Here is a 20,216-nt window from a genome sequence, read left to right as displayed (position 1 = left end):
AAGGAGACAGCATTTTTCCTGGTATTTTTGAAGAACTAAACAGGCTTTTGAATCTTATGTAGAAATAAGAGGAGAAACTCCAATACCATGTAATGCAAATATCAATGTTTTGAGCTCCTTGGACATTTATTTTTATTTATTTTAGAGTATAACGTTAAAAATTGCTATCCTAGAAAGTTAATGGATACCCAATGTTTGTTCCATTCTGTTCTGACAGACATCATTTCCAGTCTGATGAGAACAGATTACCTAGCAGAACACACTCTGATATATCTAATCTCCTACTTTTCAACAGGCATTGCCCTCCAACTGTCTTTTGCGTGTGTGAGTGAAACAAAGCAGTTCAACTGCAGTCAGATAAAGATAGCTGCATTACATTTCTTTGAAGAGAGGTTACATGAGAATGTATTTAACTGAAATCAAACTCAAAATCCTATAAAATTACTCCTTGTTCTGAAAGAGTTGTCCATATTGCCCACCTAGCCTGTTAGGCAATGTAGAGAGAGAAAAGTATTAGATGAATGGGACAACACAGAAATGGAGGTGATTTTCAGAGGTTCGCCAACCTGCAATTTGAGTTCTGTAAATAATGGCTAAACTGTTCTGTGACATGCCGTTCTTACATTTCATCCTACAGCTCACAAATAACAAGAAATTGCTTTTGAACTGCTTCAGAACCATGATACTTTAAGCAGGGCTACACAGAACCTGCCCTACATTGAGTTAGACAATTAAGACACAAAGTCAGCTAGGTGACCTTGGGCTGATCACTTGCTCCCCACCTGTTGTGACTCAGGGCCAGCCTGTGGGTCCGGCAGCCGGCTCAGATGTCTCGGATGACTCAGATGAGGGGGAGGAGGAGTGTGTGGAAGACGAACCGGCTGACGATGGTTTGGAGGCTTCGCAGAGCCCCCAGCCGGGGCCCTCTTCTCAGCTGCGTGAGCCCGATAGTGCGGAGGATGATGACCCACAGCTGGCCCTGTTCAAGGACGCCCGACGCAGGAGGCAGTCGAGCAGGACCAAACAGAGAAAGGCTGTGGGACTCCTCGGGAGGAGGCACAGGGAGGCCACGCCCTGATCTCTAAATAAAAGGAGTGTTTGGGGAAGGGCTGGTTGCTGAAAGCAACCCTTCCGTTTGAGGATTCAAGTTCCAGTGTTTTTGTTTCTTGTTCTGTTATTTGAGTAATAAATCTTGGCAGACGCTTTCCAGCCTTAGACGCTCTCCAGTCTCTACTGTTTGAACAGGGGTTTGCCTTATTGCAAGGCCGGTAGCAGGCTGGTTCAGAACACCACCCTAGAAAGGAGGCAATGGCAAACCACTTCTGAAATCTTGCCAATAAAACTGTAGGGATATGTCCAGGCAGTCACCAGAATACACCACTGACGTGAAGGCACCAAAACATAAATCCTACCTTGGGTCATGGAGACATTGAACCTGGGACCATCTACGTATTACTCTGCCATTGAATAACAGCAATTATGGTAACCAATGGGGGAAGATGTTAAAGAAAATTCTACAAATGCAAAAGTTATGCACACAAATATCAATTTAGTTTGTAACAGCCTATTTGATTTCCAAACCATTCAGAGAGGAACCTCTTCATCAAGCAACTCCCAAAAAAGAGAGAGTTCTGTATATGTTCACTTGGTACCTCAACAGTCAGCTTGAAGAACAATAACTAGCATGAGTCTATCACTTTCCGGTATATTATAAGGGCTAAGGTACCTGTGGATTACTTGAGAAAATACCAGCCACCATACTTCTACTAAATAAAATCATCAATGTGAGCCTATCTCTCTCTCTTAAAATAGGCTACAACTCAAACATGGTAATTTCCCAGTTTAGCAGGTAATTCTCTTTCATATACAGTATCTCCAATTAGCAATATACAATAGTATTTAGGCTTATATACCACCCCATAGTGCTTTAAAGCATTGTCTAGGTATTTATAATGTAGAAGCATTATTTGTATATTGCCCCCAACAATCTGCCTCATTTTACTAGCCTCAGAAGGATGGAAGACTGAGTCAATATTGAACCCTATCAGGATCGAACTCCAGGCTGTGGGTAGAATTTGCCTACAATACTGCCCTTTAACCACTGCACGACCAAGGTTCTTGGTAATTAGGTAATAAAATCTTGAAATTATTTATTAGATTTTTATCCCACCTTTATTTTAAGTAATGCAAGACAATGAAAATATCTATACTCCTTTTTCTTCCTGTTTTTCCCACAACAACAATCCTGTGTGAAGATTTAGCTGAGAGACAATGAGTAGCCCAAAGTCACCCAGTCAGGTTTCATGCCTGAGGCAGGACTAGAACTCACAGTCTCCTGGTTTCTAGGCCAGCAGCTTAACCACTACCACAAACTTGTTCTCAATATTATATTTCATGTTACGTTATATTTCACATTATATTTTGAAATTTGAGTAAAATGTCAGTTAAATAAAAGTTGCATGTTCTGCAGCAACCCTGAAATAATTTTGGAGTAAGTAGGACTAACCTACTGGGTAGGGTGGAAAAAATAAGATTCAGATATGGATCACAGATAAAGAAAGGCTAGAGTTAAATTGACATTCACTGCTTGAGCTATGAGAATTTAAGTTCACTCCACATATCTAAAAGGAATATTCGTTCCTAATTATTATGAAGCCTGACCCTTGAAACCTACATATTAATCATCTAATCTGTAATTTTTTTTCCATCTCCCTTGAATATATAAATCTATTCCTACAGTAACACATTGTAAAGTGTGTGTTCTGAGAAACTATACCAGAGGCTATATTTTACATTATAAAAGACTAAATTAACACTGAATTGCTCCCAGTAGAAAGTTTACCTATGCATTTAAATGGAAGACTTTGTCAAAACCTATCATGGGTGTACTATGTCCCCTATAGTATTTAAAACAGATACATTATAGATTCCTTTTTTCCCTCCCTTCTTTATTTTTCAGCAACAGACATGTTCCCAAATCAAGTATTCATTGTTTAAACGAAGTATTTTTTCTTAGATATTTTTTTTTCATTTTATTACCTACAGCAATTCAATACAGCCTTCCACCACAACTAGCCTTTTCATTTTATATTTTTAAAGGAGAAAGAATATACATAAATGTACCTTGGGAATAAAACATTAAGACATAAAAGGAGACAAGCACAAGAAAAAGGCTGGAATTTTCCAAACCTTACCTATCAAAAGGCAAACATCCTATTATTATGCTTATTAGCAAATTGCAACATTGTGACTTTGATTCTTTGATAGGAAGTCAGTTGTCTAGTTTTTAATCTTGCAGAGCCCTCTAGTGGGTTTGACCATATTGCAACATTTTAAATTTCCATTTTTTCCACTATCTATGACCAACAGTGGGGCATGACAAATTAGAAAACAAAAGAAAGGAAGGAATCATGCCAAAGAATTGTTCTGTGTGGCCTCCTTTTCGTTGCTAAGAAAGGGTCGGTGGATCTACTATATTCAAAGTAGTTCTTCAAAGTAGCACCCAGACTTCTTCATGCAAAGTATGCCTGGATCTGTTTGATTGTTTGGACATGTCATGCATGCAGCTTTTCACAAAATCACTTGCCCTGGTAGGTGCAATCAACAATCCAGAAAGCAAACAAAATCAATATGCAGCCCCCTTCCATACCTCTATTTCAGCTTTATCATTTCAGCAGCAGCTTTTTTTCCCTGGGCTTATGGAGACATATTTCAACTAAGGACTCAGCTACCATCACCAATCGTTCCTCTACATCAATGTTTCTGAACCTTAGTAACTTTAATGTGTCAGGACTTCAGTTCCCAGAATTCCCCAGCCAGCATGCTGCAGTGTGTGTTCGCTCACTTGTGTTCAGCCTGCTCTTCAGTCGTTATTCATCTAAGCATCTTTACCACTGCTTCTTCTTCTACAGCTCTTCTGGGGACCAAGCAGCTGTTTGGGATTGCTGAGTGATAAGAGGCCATGCAGAAAAAAAATCTCATCTTTAGACCTAAGGCTTTAGACACCCCCTTGTTTCAGGGACCAAGCAAGTGTGTGATAAGGCTATCTGTGAAATTGTTAGAAAAATCTCCCTTGCGATCCTTCAAATTCCTTGGACAGCCATGGCTGCTTTAATAAACAGCAGAGAAGTTCTGTGCTCATATCTCCATGAAGTTTGAAACATTTCCACCAAATCACTTTTGAACACGTCAACCCTAATATGAAATATTCCCTCTCTTTTCTTCACAATGATAAACTTGGCCCCAATGAAATTCATCGGCTGCAACCATTATACCATGGTGACTCTTCAAGTGGGTTAACACTATACTTTTCTTTAAAGTTTCATTAGGCTTGCAATGTTGTTTGTGTGTGAAACGGCAAATTGCACTATTCACCATAATAGCTTTTCAGAGGGTATGGGTTCTCAAAATGCATGCAACCTTTACCAAACTTCAACAATGCACACGTGTAAAATTCCCCACAATTCTTAAATATTCAGAACAGAGATCCAAATATAATTCTGAACTGAAGTAGATCATTTTACTCAAAAACACCTGTCAGACTAGACAAATGAATGAGCTACCTCACCTTAAAAGGTAAAGGTAAAGGTTCCCCCGCACATGCGTGCTAGTCGTTTCCGACTCTAGGGGCCGGTGCTCATCTCCGTTTCAAAGCCGAAGAGCCAGCGCTTGTCCAAGGACGTCTCCGTGGTCATGTGGCCAGCATGACTAGACGCCAAAGGCGCACAGAACGCTGTTACCTTCCCACCGTAGTGGTCCCTATTTTTCTACTTGCATTTTTATGTGCTTTCGAACTGCTAGGTTGGCAGAAGCTGGGACGAGTAACAGGCGCTCACTCTGCTACGCGGCACTCGGGATTCGACCCGCCAAACTGCCGACCTTCTGATCGACAAGCTCAGCGTCCTAACCCACTGAGTCACCGCGTCCCTCACCTTACTTGTATGTAAACAGCATGAGAATGACAGACAGAGATGGAAAAGTAGAAATCAACTAAGTTAAAATGATGGAGAGTAGCATCTAAACACTGTGTAGGCAACTTCTGATGGTAAATGTAGAGCAAATGTAAAAGAGGAATCAATAACATGCCAAATATTCTTTCTCTACTCTTCTCTCCTGCTGCCTTATTTCTGAGGAGGTTTGTGAGTCGTGAGTCTCCAACTACAGGAAACATCAAGTCCACCAAATTATTTAAGGGTAGTATCTTTATTGTGTTTCCTTGAAAGTCCTTTCACGATCCAATATTTCATGTTCTTGTAAATGTCTAGTCTATTCCAGTGTTTAAGGGGAAATGTCTCGCACGGCTCCAAACAAGATGATGAATGCAAACAGTGGTCACAGAAATCATAAAGAGGTTAATATGTAAGCAGGTACAGTCTCAAGTGAGTTAAGAGCTGGCTTGAGAGTACAGTTGGTAAAATGCCTCATTTTGGATTGGAAAAGAGTTTATGTCCAGGATGAGGTGAATACCAAAATGGAAATCCATCTTAGGCTGCTTAGTTATTATGAGATCTCACCATGCCTCTATAGAATATTTATTTTATTTATTATTCATTAACTGCATTTATCTACCCAGAAGGAGTCTGAATGGTGTGGAGCAACACAGAAACAAAATATAAAGCCAACCAGACAATAAAAACACTTTAGTCTAAAGGCCTATGATAGATACCCTCAATCAAATCAGCGGAAAAAAAGGGTTCATTGAAATTCTATAGATTTTACTTGTTTACTAGATATGACGTGTACCTCTAGGGCAGGGGTCCCCAACCCCTGGTCCGTGGACCAGTACTGGGCCGCAGCATTCCAGCAACCAGGCCACACAAACAAGCAAAGCCCCATCTGTGGGATGCAGGCAGTACACAAAACCACACACACACACCCGGAAAAATCTCTCTCCACGGAATCGGGTCCTGGTGCCCAAAAGGTTGGGGACCTCTGCTCTAGGGGAAGGGGAACAAAAGCTTCAAAGAACAAGGGATGCTGTAGAAAAGCCCTGTCATTTGGTCTTCTCCAATGTATTTCTTCCCCATTTATAGTATCCTATTTATAGTTTTAAGAAGACATACAAGATGAGATATTGGTATGCATGAATAAATGAAATGTCCAACCAAGGTCACTGTGCTCAAAAGGTTGGGGGCTGTTGTTCTAAGAGTACAGAAAAGAGCAACAAAGATGATTAGGGGACTGGAGGCTAAAACATATAAAGAACGGTTGCTGGAATTGGGTATGTCTAGTTTAATGAAGAGAAAGACGGGGAGCGACATGATAACAGTATTCCAATATCTCAGGGGCTGCCACAAAGAACAGGGAGTCAAGCTATTCGCCAAAGCACCTGAAGGCAGGACAAGAAGCAATGGATGGAAACTAACCAAGGAGAGAAGCAACCTAGAACTAAGGAGAAATTTCCTGACAGTTAAAACAATTAATCAGTGGAACAACCTGCCTCCAACACTGGAAGTTTTTAAGAAGAGACCGGACAGCTATTTGTCTGGAATGGTATAGGGTTTCCTGCCTGAGCAGGGGGGGCTGGACTGATCCTTTCTAACTCTACTACTACTACCACTACTACTACTACTACTATCATCAATGTACTACAGGTCAAATAATATCCTCACTACTGTGGCCCATCAAATTCCAACTGATACTTTCTTCCCAGAGCTATCCGTGAGATCCGCTATTTTTGCCAAAATGGCGAGAGGCATCACAACATGTATGAAAGGGGTAGAGCTTCCATCCTGCTGGCATGACACTCCCCAATGACAAAAGTTTTTCACTTCCTTTCCTTTTCTTCCATTCCAATCTTTCTACTCCAGAATTACTCGAAAATTTTGATTTGAGATACATACTGTCACTGTGAGTTGGGGGGTGGGGGGCCCACGAAGGGAGGCTCAGCCAATCTCACTGTATACAAGTTGTACTTTGATAATAAAGGTTCGTTCATACTGAATTCTTCCATTACATATGCACACAAGCTAGGGGAATGGCACATTAATTGCTGTCAAAGTATTTGTCTATGGCACAATCACTTTGAAACCCAGGGGAAACTTATTTGCTTAGATTTAGATAAGATAGAAATATAGTCATCCTGAAGAGTTCTTGCCTTAAATTAACTTCAGATTCATAGTGAGGAAATGAAAACAGGATATAAAATGGAATGGATAACAGGAGGAAGGGTGAACTTATTAACTTCAGCTTTTCTCCTACTGCCTTGTCAACGACACATATTTTCTCTCTCCACGTGATGTAGCTCTTTGTTTAGGTAGAGAACCATGCTGTAGGATTCACATATTCTTTGTGTCTCATGACAAACTCTCCTCTTCCTAGTTACTCTTGGAAGCTGGCATGTTCACAACTGTAACTTTACCCTGGGCATGAATTCTGTATTCATTAGGAAAAAGTGTGGGGAAAATGCCTCGGTGATTTAAGCACCTGAAATGCTATGGAGAGGATGCAGCAGTGCTCAGAAGCTGTAAAACCGGTCTGGGTCGCAGAAGTCAGTAATATAAAACCAAGTAAAATCTTCTATAGAACTTTTGCATCTTTGGGCTCAAAACCCTGTTGTGTCATCAGTTTTTGCTGACGAGTGAGGATTTCTAGTCTCATCTTTCCTGCAAGGCTAGGAAACCACTTGGGGCTGTTGAGCCCATTGGGAATGTTGAAAATATTATTTATTTCTTTGTATCCCACCTTTTATTATTGTTACAAACAACCCAAGGCCAAGAACATAACCAGAACATCTTCCTCCTCTTTCCCTCCTTCCTCCGACACATTTCCCCCACAACAACAATTCTGTGAGGTGCGTTGGGCTGAGATAAAGGAACTGGGCCAAAATCACCCAGCTGACTTTCATGGCTAAGGCGGGACTTAAAATCATGGTTCTTCCACTTTCAAGCTTGGTGCATTAACCACTAGACCAAACTGACTCTCACAAAATCACTCTCACAAAATGGATGCCACAATGAATGTGTAATTATACAAAGGTGATTGTAAAACATTTGTTCACCAGAAGGCAAACACGAGAGACTGTCCTCCACCATTCCTTCCAACATCCTAAGACACTTTCTACCAGGCTAACTTTTCTCTTCATTTGGGTGAATGGACAGGTCTTTTTCTGAACAAAGAGATGAATTGTAGCCACCAATAGTTTTAATTCAAATTTTAGAAATGCCTCAGTTACTTTCCTGTATATAAAGATTCAAAGTTATTATTAGAAGATGGAGTTTTAAAAACATAAAACAATAGAAGAAGGAGAAGCAGGGAGCGTAACATGAAGCCGAGTTTTCCAAGGGCTCCCATAGTTATCTCAATGCCTACTCTGGCCCGCTTGAAGAAATCGCTCTGCCAGTGACCGGGGTTACTAAAACGTACTGGTTGTAGTGAACTGAGCAGGAGAAGGTTCAAAGAAATCAGCTGAGCACTTTTATTATTATTATAATATGATCACAAATCAAAGGCATCCCTTGGGTAAGTGTTAACTGAAACCCGCAAGGTACAACCTGTGTACCAAGCAAATCTTTTACTGCTTCAATATAATTAAATGCAGCAGATTCCTGTAATGAGAGTCCAGAAGCCTAGCACTGAGATGCAAGTTTCATTCCTATGGGCTGCCACTTCAATTTGCCTAGACTGAGCATCTCAAACTTCTGCTTTTAAGCTTCCTGGCTCATTCCGTATTATTGCATTATCAAATCACTTAGTCCTTCTTGCCTTTTGCAGGTTTGGAGAGACTTAATATTTGGGTGCATCGCTCTCTCAGGTCCTCACTTATTTAGCCCCTTCCTCTTTTTTTCTCAATTACATCCTTGATCTTAACTCAATTGTCTGCTTCCTCCCCTCAGTCTTTTTTAGTTATCTGCCTAGTGACCCTTCCTACAGCCATTCTGATTTCTCTCCTTATCGTCTCTTCCACTTGTACCTTATTCTCTATTCTTACTTCTTATCCACCAGCCTCTGTTTTCCTAGGAACCCTCCCCCTTTTCTGTAAATCTCTCTCTCAGTCCTTTCATATCCCTCATGGTTTATCAACATCCTAATGACTGATCTCAACTTGAGCAGTTACAATGTGATGGAATATTCTGTGACCTCAAAGCAGTTTAGCAAGGTTATTTTGGGGAGGGGGGGGAAAGAATGTCAGCCAAAAATGTGGCAGTCTACATTTTAGCCTATGTGATAAGACTATAATCTTCCATTCCATTCAAATTTAAACTGCTTGCTTCAATTCCCAAGAAGCAGCAAACTTAGCAATGACAACAGTATATTGCTTGTATGTTCTTTGAGGTTTCCAGAAGCAATTACCCATAAGGTCATCTATTTTTCTTTCACATCAAATAGTTTACGGTTTCCAAAGACTTTAATATAAAAAGGTGCATTCTGAAAAGTATAAAAGTCAATCTTAATCCTATCAAAATGTATAATCATAATCTTGAGTTGTAAAGTTAAAGAATTTGCAACACCTATAATGAGAACTTATCTTTCATGCACACAATACACAGTATCAAATTCCCATCACAGGTATTTCCCTTGGGACTGGATAGTGAATGAATTTTAAAGAGGTGTGATTGAATCCTAGGTTGGAAACAAATTCCAATGTCAACATGTTTTTGCCACTGCATCTTCTCTTGCATTCTAGAAAAATAAAAACTAAAGTATAGCTGGAACCCCCAATCACGGATTACTGCCTTGTCGTGGCGAAGGGGCTTGCATAATTCAATGAAGCTATGAGCTATGCCGTGCAGGGCCACCCAAGACGGACAGGTCATAGCAGAGAGTTCTGACAAAACGTGATCCACTGGAGAAGGAAATGGCAACCCACTCCAGTATCTTTGCCATGAAAACCCTATGGACAGTACCAAAAGGCAAAACGATATGACGCTGGAAGATGAGCCCCTCAGGTCGGAAGGCGTCCAATATGCTACTGGGGAAGAGCAGAGGGCTAGTACTAGTAGCGCCAGGAAGAATGAAGCGACTGAGCCAAAGCCGAAAGGACGCTCAGCTGTGGATGTATCTGGTGGTGAAAGGAAAGTCCAATGCTGTAAACATTTTTTCTCCATAGGAACCTGGAATGTAACATCCATGAATCAAAACAAGCTGGACATGGTCAAACAAGAGATGACAAGACTGAATATCGACATCTTAGGAATCAGCAAACTAAAATGGACAGGAATGGGTAAATTTAATTCAGATGACCATCAGGTATACTACTGCGGGCAAGAATCCCTCAGGAGAAATGGAATAGCTTTCATAGTCAATAAAAGAGTAGGAAAAGCAATACTGGGATACAATTCTCAAAATGACAGAATGATCTCAGTTCGAATCCAAGCCAAACCATTCAATATCACAGTAGTCCAAGTCTATGCCCCAACCACCGGTGCTGAAGAGGATGAAATTGACTGGTTCTATGAAGCCCTACAGCACCTTATAGAACTAACACTAAAAAATGATGTCCTTATCATCATGGGGGATTGGAATGCTAAAGTAGGAAGCCAAAAGATAACCGGAATAATAGGCAAGTTTGGCCTTGGAGTACAAAATGAAGAGGGCACAGGCTGATAGAATTTTGTCAAGAGAATACGATGGTCATAGCAAACACTCTTTTCCAACAACCCAAGAGACGGCTCTACACATGGACATCACCAAACGTTCAACACAGAAATCAGATTGACTATGTGCTTTGCAGCCAAAGATGGAGAAGCTCTATACAGTCAGTAAAAACAAGACCACGAGCTGACTGTGGCTCAGACCATGAGCTTCACATTGCAAAGTTTACGCTTAAACTGAAGACAGCAGTGAAAAGCACTAGGCTACTCAGGTATGAATTAAATCATATCCCTGTTGAATATACAGTAGAGGTGACAAATAGATTTAAGGAATTAGATCTGATAGACAGAGTGCCTTAAGAACTATGGACAGAGGTAGAAGAACATTGTACAAGAGGTAGCAACTAAAAGCATCCCAAAGAAAAAGAAATGCAAGAAAGCAAAATGGCTGTCTGAGGAAGCTTTGCAAATAGCTGAGGAAAGGAGGGAAGCGAAAGGCAAGGGAGAAAAAGAAAGATACACCCAATTGAATGCAGAATTCCAGAGAATAGCTAGAAGAGATAAGAATGCCTTAAATGAACAGTGCAAAGAAATAGAAGAAAACAATAGAATAGGGAGGACCAGAGATCTCTTCAAGAAAATTGGAGAGATGAACGGAATGTTTCATGCAAAAATGGGCATGATAAAGGACCAAAATGGCAGGGACCTAACAGAGGCAGAAGAGATTAAGAAGAGGTGGCAAAATTACACAGAAGAACTATACAAAAATGAGCTTAACGTCCCGGATAACCACGATGAGGTGGTCACTGACCTCGAGCCAGACATCCTAGAATGTGAAGTGAAATGGGCCTTAGAAAAGCTGAGCAACAACAAAGCTACTGGAGATGACAGTATTCCAGCTGAGCTATTTAGAATCTTAAAAGACGATGAAGTGAAAGTGCTACACTCAAACTTGCCAGCAAATTTGGAAAACTCAACAGTGGCCACAGGATTGGAAAAGATCAGTTTACATTCCAATTCCAAAGAAAGGCAGTGCCAAAGAATGTTCAAACTATCGCACCATTGCACTGATTTCACATGCTAGTAAAGTTATGCTTAAATTCCTACAAGCTAGACTCCAGCAGTATGTGGATCGAGAACTACCAGAAGTACAGGCAGGATTTCGAAGAGGCAGAGGAACTAGAGATCAAATTGCCAACATACGCCGGATCGTGGAGAAAGCTAGGGAGTTCCAGAAAAACATCTACTTCTGCTTTATTGACTATGCTAAAGCCTTTGATTATGTGGATCACAACAAACTGGCAAGTTCTTAAAGAGATGGGAGTACCAGACCATCTTATTTGTCTCTTAAGAAACCTATATGCGGGTCAAGAAGCAACAGTGAGAACTGGACACGGAACCACTGATTGGTTCAAAGTTGGGAAAGGAGTCTCCCAGTTGATATCAGGGTAATTAAAGTCCTCCATTACTATTGTGATGCGCTTCCTACATACCTTAGTTAACTGACTAGCAAAAAGTTCATCTGTTTCCTCTGCTTGGTTGGGCGGCCTATAGTATACACCTATGGCAATTTCATTTTTTTCTCCTTTTATATTGACCCAAATGCATTCAGGTTTACAGTTTTCTTCATTGTTGTGCTCTATTTCTGTAGAGATAAAGTTATTTCTTATATAGAGAGCAACTCCACCTCCTCTTTTGTTTAGTCTGTTTCTTTTAAATAATTTAAATCCTTCTAGCTGTGTGTTCCATTTGTGGGTTTCGTCCCACCATGTTTCTGTAATGGCAACAATATCAGATCCACCCTCATTTACCTGAATTTCTAGTTCACCCTGCTTACTGTTCATACTCTGTGCATTGGTGTATAGATATTTGTCCTTTATGACTGACCCTGTGTTTACTTGCTACATAACTTATGTGGTGCCTGAGTTCCCCTATTTTCTTAGATTGCCGGGGACAGTGATGTTCTGTATCAATTAACTCACTGTCCCCGTTGCTTAGTTTAAATATTCCTCCAGAAGAAGGAGAGTGCAAAATTTGGGTTTAAACTTAACATTAAGAAAACCAAGATCATGGCATCCGGCCCTCTCAATTCCTGGCAAATAGATGGGGAAGAAATGGAGGTAGTGACAGATTTTATTTTCCTGGGCTCCAAGATCACTGCAGATGGGGACTGTAGCCAAGAAATTAAAAGACGCTTGCTCCTGGGGAGGAAAGCCATGGCAAATCTAGACAGCACACTAAAAAGCAGAGACATCACCCTGTCAACAAAAGTGCGTATAGTCAAGGTTATGGTCTTCCCAGTTGCAATGTATGGCAGTTGGACCATAAGAAAGGCTGAGCGCCAAAGAATTGAGGTCTTTGAACTATGGTGCTGGAGAAGACTCCTGCGAGTCCCTTGGACTTCAAGGCAATCAAACCGGTCAGTCCTAGAGGAGATCAACCCTGACTGCTCTTTAGAAGGCCAGATCCCTAAGTTCAAACTCAAATACTTTGGCCACCTAATGAGAAGGAAGGACTCACTGGAGAAGAGCCTAATGCTGGGAAAGATTGAGGGTAATAGAAGAAGAAGACGACAGAGAATGAGGTGGCTGGATGGAGTCACTGAAGCAGTAGGCGTGAGCTTAAATGGACTCCAGAAGATGGTAGAGGACAGGAAGGCCTGGAGGAACATTGTCCATGGGGTCGCGATGGGTCGGACATGACTTTGCACCTAACAACAACATAGTCGGAACACCGTCTGGACATAATGGCTAATAAGCCAAATAAGGAAAGATGCCTATGAATTCAAAACTTAGACATTTATTTTGGTCATTAACTGTAGATGGTGTTTTCAAAAGGAACCTTGAAGTTCATTCTGCAAGGGCAACTTTGGTACACTTCTTACAGGTAGTCCTTGACTTACGACCTCAACTGAGCTCAAAATTTCTGTGGCTCAGCGAGGCAACAAGTGAGTTTTGCCCCATTTTACGATTTTTCCTGCCACAGACGTTAGGTGAATCACTGCAGTTGTTAAATCAGCAATACCGTTGTTAAGTGAATCTGGCTTCCTCACTGACTTTGCTTCTCAGAAGGTCACAAAAGATGATCACGTGACACCCCCAGGAAAATGGCAACCATCATAAACCCAGGCTAGTTGGCAAGCATCTGAATTTTGATCCCATGACCATGGGGATGCTACAACAGTTCTAAGTGTGAAAAACAGTCATGAACCAGGGCCGTTCTAACTTCAGTCACTAAACAAATGGTTACAAGTTGAGGACTACCTGCACTGTACTTTCAGATATTCATACGTTGAACACATCTTATGATAAGAGCACACAGAACTCTGCACACTGAACTCTTAGCTAAGGGACTGGCTAAATGAAGTCAGGGATTGCCAGCAATAACACATTTCTTAAAAAGCAGATGGTGTTAATTAGAAGTTTAACACAAAACCATAATAATGACATAAAAAGGTAAAGGTAAAGGTTCCCCCGCACATGCGTGCTAGTCGTTTCCAACTCTAGGGGCCGGTGCTCATCTCTGTTTCAAAGCCGAAGAGCCAGCGCTTCTCCGAGGACGTCTCCGTGGTCATGTGGCCGGCATGACTAGACGCCAAAGGCGCACTGAACGCTGTTACCTTCCCACCGTAGTGGTCCCTATTTTTCTACTTGCATTTTTAAGTGCTTTCGAACTGCTAGGTTGGCAGAAGCTGGGACGAGTAACAGGCGCTCACTCTGTTACGCGGCACTCGGGATTCGACCCGCCAAACTGCCGACCTTCTGATCGACAAGCTCAGCGTCCTAACCCACTCAGCCACCGCGTCCCAATAATGACATGGACGCGGATGCTTTTAATAGGGGGTAATATGTAATAGTAGCAGAGTAGATATTTCTAAATTTATAATTACCAAACATTTTGTCTTAATGTTACAACTGCATCTGTCAATGATGACATGAAATAAGAATAGTATACTATCCAAGAAAGCTAGATAATTCTAATTCTAAAGCTGGATTAATTCTAAATTATCCCGTCCTTCCTGTAGACGCACATCATTTCTGCACCTTGAAAATATTTAAATAAGCCAAATTTACTTAGCTTAATTTGCTTCACAAATTCACAGATTTTATCCCCGCAGAAGCTACAAGATTCCCTTCATCCCAGACACATAGCATTCAACACCAGACAGGTCTCCTCCCCTGGTTTTTCAAAACAATCAGAATACCAAGTACTGTTCTTTCATTTTTATGAAAATCGCAGCTCTGTTTAATTGTTATCCATTTGCAGAAGTACTCTGTAATTTTGACTTATCTATGGATAGAAACTGACCCTCACTGCAACCCCAACTAATATGGGGTTAGGAGAAACCACACAACAGGGAATTGCTAAATGTACAACTCTCTTATTTATGTGATGGCTTTTTAGAGAGTAATGGCTGGTTAAGGCTTGTGCACAGTTATATTTCCATGGCTCATACCCTTAAGCGGAATGCTATCTTCAAACAGAGTGCTGAGTAATGCTTCTACATTGGCCCTCTCTGCTCTGAGCTTTGTTTTCCACTTAAGAGATGTGCTTAGAAAGTTTCAAAGTGGTACTGTCGCACAATTGCCATAGCTACCATGGCACTCAAAACCACATCGTTAAATTCGATGGGCATGATCCATATGGATAATCCCAACTGCCTATTTGTGATCTAAAGCAGGGGTAGGCAACCTTGGCTCTTTTATGACCCGTGGACTTCAACTCTCAGAATTCCTGAGCCAGCATGGCTCAGCATGGCTGGCTCAGGAATTCTGGGAGCTAAAGTCCACGGGTCATAAAAGAGCCAAGGTTGGCTACCCCTGCTTCAGAGAGTATTCCAGAATGAGCAGAGGTAAATATTTCAAACTATTTCAGAAGAGTAAAGGAGCAAAATGATATCTCGGTCCCTTAAAGCCCTTTAGCATACAGGTAGTCCTCGAATTATGACCACAATTGACCACAAAATTTCTGCTCTTAAGTCAGACATTTATTAAGTGAGTTTTGCCCCAATTTACGACCTTTCTTGCCACAGCTGTTAAGTGAATCACTGCAGAAGATAAATTAGTAACTCAGCTGTTAAGTGAATCTGGCTTCCCCATTCTGACTTTGCTTGCTCAAAGGTCACAAAAGGGAATCACATGGCTCTGGGACACCACAACCGTCATAAATGTGAGTCAGCTGTCAAGCATCCAAATGGAAATCACAAAATCATGGGGCTGCTACAAAGTTCGTAAGTGTGAAAGATGCTCATAAGTTGCTTTTTTCAGTGCCATTGTAACTTTGAATGGTCATTAAATGAACTGTTGTAAGTAGAGGACTACCTATATTCGAAAGTATGAATATCTTGAATTGCCCCCTCCCAAATTAGACCAATTTTGCTCATTGGGTAGGAGATTTAAGGGGACATACAGTTATTTTTTAAATCAATCCATACAAGCCATGGTACCTTACATTTAGTGCAAAACAGAAGGCATCGATAGAGGCAATATACAGTATTAAACAGCCATGGATAACATCTATAGGGATAACATCTATAGGTAACTATAGGGATTATTAAATTAATCGCTCATCTTCAAGATCAAACATCATTGTTTAACATTAACATAACGATTAAACATTAATCTTTCTATTGTTTTTATTTCTGTGATTTTCTATATTGACGTTTTAAACCTTGTTATGAGATTTTCAGAATTAGTTGGATGAGTATGTAGCTTTATTTGACTAAACAATTAAATAAATAAATATATGGACAATGAAACTATTCTTTTTTAAGGGTTTTTATTTTTAAATTTTCCCAGGTAATCCACAGATTGTCTGGTTGTCTCCCATTCAAGTGGTGACCACATCCAATCCTGCTTAGCATTTTAAGAATGGCCAAAGTTGGCTAGACGTAGCTGTTCACACTCCATGTGTATGAATTCTCACCCTTCCAAGAAAAGGAATCAGAGTAACTCGGTGGTTCTCAACCTTTTCTTCACCATGGACCTCCCTTTAAATATATTTTGTTGTCATGGACCACCAAGAGTTAACTCAAGATTAAAATCATAACATTTCTTCAAGCCTTCGCGGACATACCGGCCCGTCAGGGGTCTGTTGTGACTCAGGGCCAGCCTGTGGGTCCGGCAGCAGGCTCAGATGTCTCGGATGACTCAGATGAGGGGGAGGAGGAGTGTGTGGAAGACGAACCGGCTGATGATGGTTTGGAGGCTTCGCAGAGCCCCCAGCCGGGGCCCTCTTCTCAGCTGCGTGAGCCCGATAGTGCGGAGGATGATGACCCACAGCTGGCCCTGTTCAAGGACGCCCGACGCAGGAGGCAGTCGAGCAGGAACAAACAGAGAAAGGCTGTGGGACTCCTCGGGAGGAGGCACAGGGAGGCCATGCCCTGATCTCTAAATAAAAGGAGTGTTTGGGGAAGGGCTGGTTGCTGAAAGCAACCCTTCCGTTTGAGGATTCAAGTTCCAGTGTTTTTGTTTCTTGTTCTGTTGTTTGAGTAATAAATCTTGGCAGACGCTTTCCAGCCTTAGACGCTCTCCAGTCTCTACTGTTTAAACAGGGGTTTGCCTTATTGCAAGGCCGGTAGCAGGCTGGTTCAGAACAGGGTCTGCTTCCTTTCTTCCTGTACAGTATTGTGGAAAGTGATTTCATTTTTTTCCCCCCAGAAAAATCCTACCATTGTGGCAAAGATCAGAAATGCCAGTTTACGGAACGAATGGGCATTGCTTTCACTGATTAACCGAAATCAAAGTTTTCCTTGCTGGCAGAAAAGAACATGAGCTGTGGTTCAAAAGTCCAAAGTTGCCTAGGTAGACTCCTCATTATCACCCAAATAATCTTAGATTTATAGCACAGAGACAAATTTCTCAAAGCAATGCATTTCTCCCATGGCAAAGGTCTTGTGGGGATAATATCGTCTCCTATGTTCAATATTATACATCTGATTCAGGACCCAGCCCTTAAAGTGTGTCCATGCTGTAAATCTGCTGTGATGTCCTCAGCATTCTTCAAAGCCAATTGGCTTCTTTGGAGAGGCGAGGGGTAATGGGTCTGCATATTTTATGATGTCATTGCATTCCGCAAGTTGCATCTGAAGTCATGATCTACAGGTGCTGTATGTAATTGCAACATTTGACAATGACCCCTTCCAGTGCATTTTATTAAAGGGTAAAGGTTTCCCTGTCAGTCGTGTCTGACTCTCTTTTTGACTGGGATCTCCAACCTGGGCTGTCAGCTCTCCAGCCAACAGGGTCAGTATCTTTAACTGTTGAGCCATTGTGCTTCAACATTACTTCAACATTATTATGGTTTCCTATCAGTGCGGTGGCTCAGTGGGTTAGGACGCTGAGCTTGTCGATCAGAAGGTCGGCAGTTTGGCGGGTCAAATCCCGAGTGCCGCGTAACAGAGTGAGCGCCTGTTACTCGTCCCAGCTTCTGCCAACCTAGCAATTCGAAAGCACGTAAAAATGCAAGTAGAAAAATAGGGACCACTACGGTGGGAAGGTAACAGCATTCCGTGCGCCTTTGGCGTCTAGTCATGCCGGCCACATGACCATGGAGACATCCTCGAACAAGCGCTGGCTCTTCGGCTTTGAAACAGAGATGAGCACCAGCCCCTAGAGTCGGAAACGACTAGCACGCATGTGCGGGGGAACCTTTACCTTTACCTATCAGTGCTACTGCCAAAGCCTTGTGACTGGACCCAAATTTAACTAAAGATGCCCCATCTTTTCCATCATTTCAAAGCTGATTTATTTCCCTAGGAGGCAACAGCATAAGGCAACTTGTTTTTATCTCTTTATAGATGGACAGAGAACATGCCAACTGCTTGAGATTGCAACAGCTGTTCAGGAAAGGAATTTTTTTTTCTATTCAGGTAATCAGTGTAAACTGTTACAAGAGAACAATATCTCCTCTCCCCACAATTCTGGAGAATATTTCTTTTTGGTTCTGTTTTGTGATTATTATTATTATTATTATTATTATTATTATTATTATTATTATTATTATTATTATTATTATTATTATTATTTGGGGGGGGAGGTTGAGTCACGAGAAAATCATGAACATTTGATATCCACAGTCTCACAAATTCGTTCAGGAGATTATCCGACCCAGACATTACCACAAACTGCTTCAAAGGCTTAACAATAATCCATCTTTCTTTATGTGTGACTTGGTAACCTTTTTGTCTCTTTTCGCTCTGATCACAACCGCATTGCCAAACAGCTTCATCAATTATCTATGGCTAAAAAGTGGACTCTAACATTTGGAGAGTGTTGTTAATTGGCCTCGGTAGTGCCTAATGAGTTTGAAAGCGCCTACCTGTGAGTCCCCGAGGGGGATGGCTAGTTGCGGACAACAATTTACAGCACACCATTAACACATATGCCAGGAACAGCCACTGAGACGGAAGCATTGATTTGGCACAGGAGCTCATCCTGCAGAAAAGGGAGGCAGAAAAGGAAAAAAAAAGGAACCCACTGAGAATGAGAGAACAATAATTATTTGGGAACAGTGCAAAATACAAGGCAAAAGCTACAAAATTGACCTCAGCTGAGGTCAATTCTTAATCAGCCGTGCCTTACAAGAAAGGATGCAGAACAGCACATTCTTTCTTTCCAATTTCTCCCCCTGGAGATGCTCTTTGTCTGATTCCATTACGAGGCTGAGACTCTGAGCTTTGTCTGATTCATCACCAGACTTTTCAAGACATTCAGCCCATCACCAAATAACCTCCAAAGGAGGCAATTTTGGGAAGGACCCTATTCCAAGAAGACCTCAAAAGACAGGTAGTCCTTGACTTATGATCATAACTGAGTCAAAAAATTATTTGTTGGATTTAGCTTTGCCCCATTTTACAATTTTTCTTGCCACAGTTGTTAAGTGAACCATTGCAGTTGTTAAGTTAATAACCCGGCTGTTATGTGAATTTGGCTTCCCCACTGACTTTGCTTGCCAGAAGGTCGGCAAAAGGTGTCCACATGATCTGGGGACACTGCAAACGTCATAAACGTTTGCCAAGCATCCAAATCATGTGGCCATGAGGATGCTGCAATGGTCATTAGTGTGAAAAATGGTCATTAAGTCATTTGTTTTCATTGACATTGTAACTTCTAACAGTCACTAAATGAACTGTTGTAAGTTGAGGACTACGTGTACCAGCATTTTGGGGATGGGGGAAATGGCCTTTTTCTTTTTTCCATTGATTAAGCAGTTTTAGAAAATGGTGGGGATGAGGCCCACTGATGCAGGAAAATAAATCAAATTTGGGCACTAGAAATAATTCTGATCAGCTAGAACAGAGGCCCCCAAACCTTTGGGTACCAGGGACCAGTTACATGGACAGAGGCTTTTCCACGGACTGGAGGAGGCATAGTTTTGTGTGCTGTCTGCATCCCACAGATGGGGCTTTGTTTGTGCGGACCGGTTGCTGGAATGCCACAGCCCGGTACCGGTCCACGGACCGGGGGTTGGGGACCCCTCAGCTGGAAGACATGACAATGAACAATTGTCTGAATTCTGATAAACTGGTGTTTTGTACCCATCCACAGCTGTTTTGGGAATTGGCAAAACTCAACAACAGGTGGAAATTTTTGAGAGAACACCTGCAGTGTATTTTCAAAATTCTAAAGGGACCAATCCAAAACCTTTACTAGCTTGTGGTACATTCTCAAGCAAAAATGGGAG

At 41.5% G+C, this 20,216-nt stretch overlaps 1 protein-coding gene across 1 annotated transcript in view; it reads right to left on the bottom strand.

Moving 5' to 3' along the window:
- TAFA4 (TAFA chemokine like family member 4) overlaps positions 1-20,216 on the bottom strand; it is a gene marked incomplete at its 5' end in the record, with an annotated part of 131,719 nt that overhangs the window by 107,337 nt on the left and 4,166 nt on the right. Inside the window, one exon of the mRNA XM_081318340.1 lies at positions 18,852-18,967. Within this exon, the coding sequence (XP_081174466.1) occupies positions 18,852-18,967 (116 nt within the window). The remainder of the gene's footprint in view (positions 1-18,851; positions 18,968-20,216) is intronic.

This window comes from Vipera berus (genome assembly GCF_964194415.1).
Source record: "Vipera berus genome assembly, chromosome: 2".
Classification (NCBI taxonomy): Eukaryota; Metazoa; Chordata; class Lepidosauria; order Squamata; family Viperidae; genus Vipera; species Vipera berus.
This window is presented reverse-complemented; position numbering and strand designations above follow the sequence as displayed.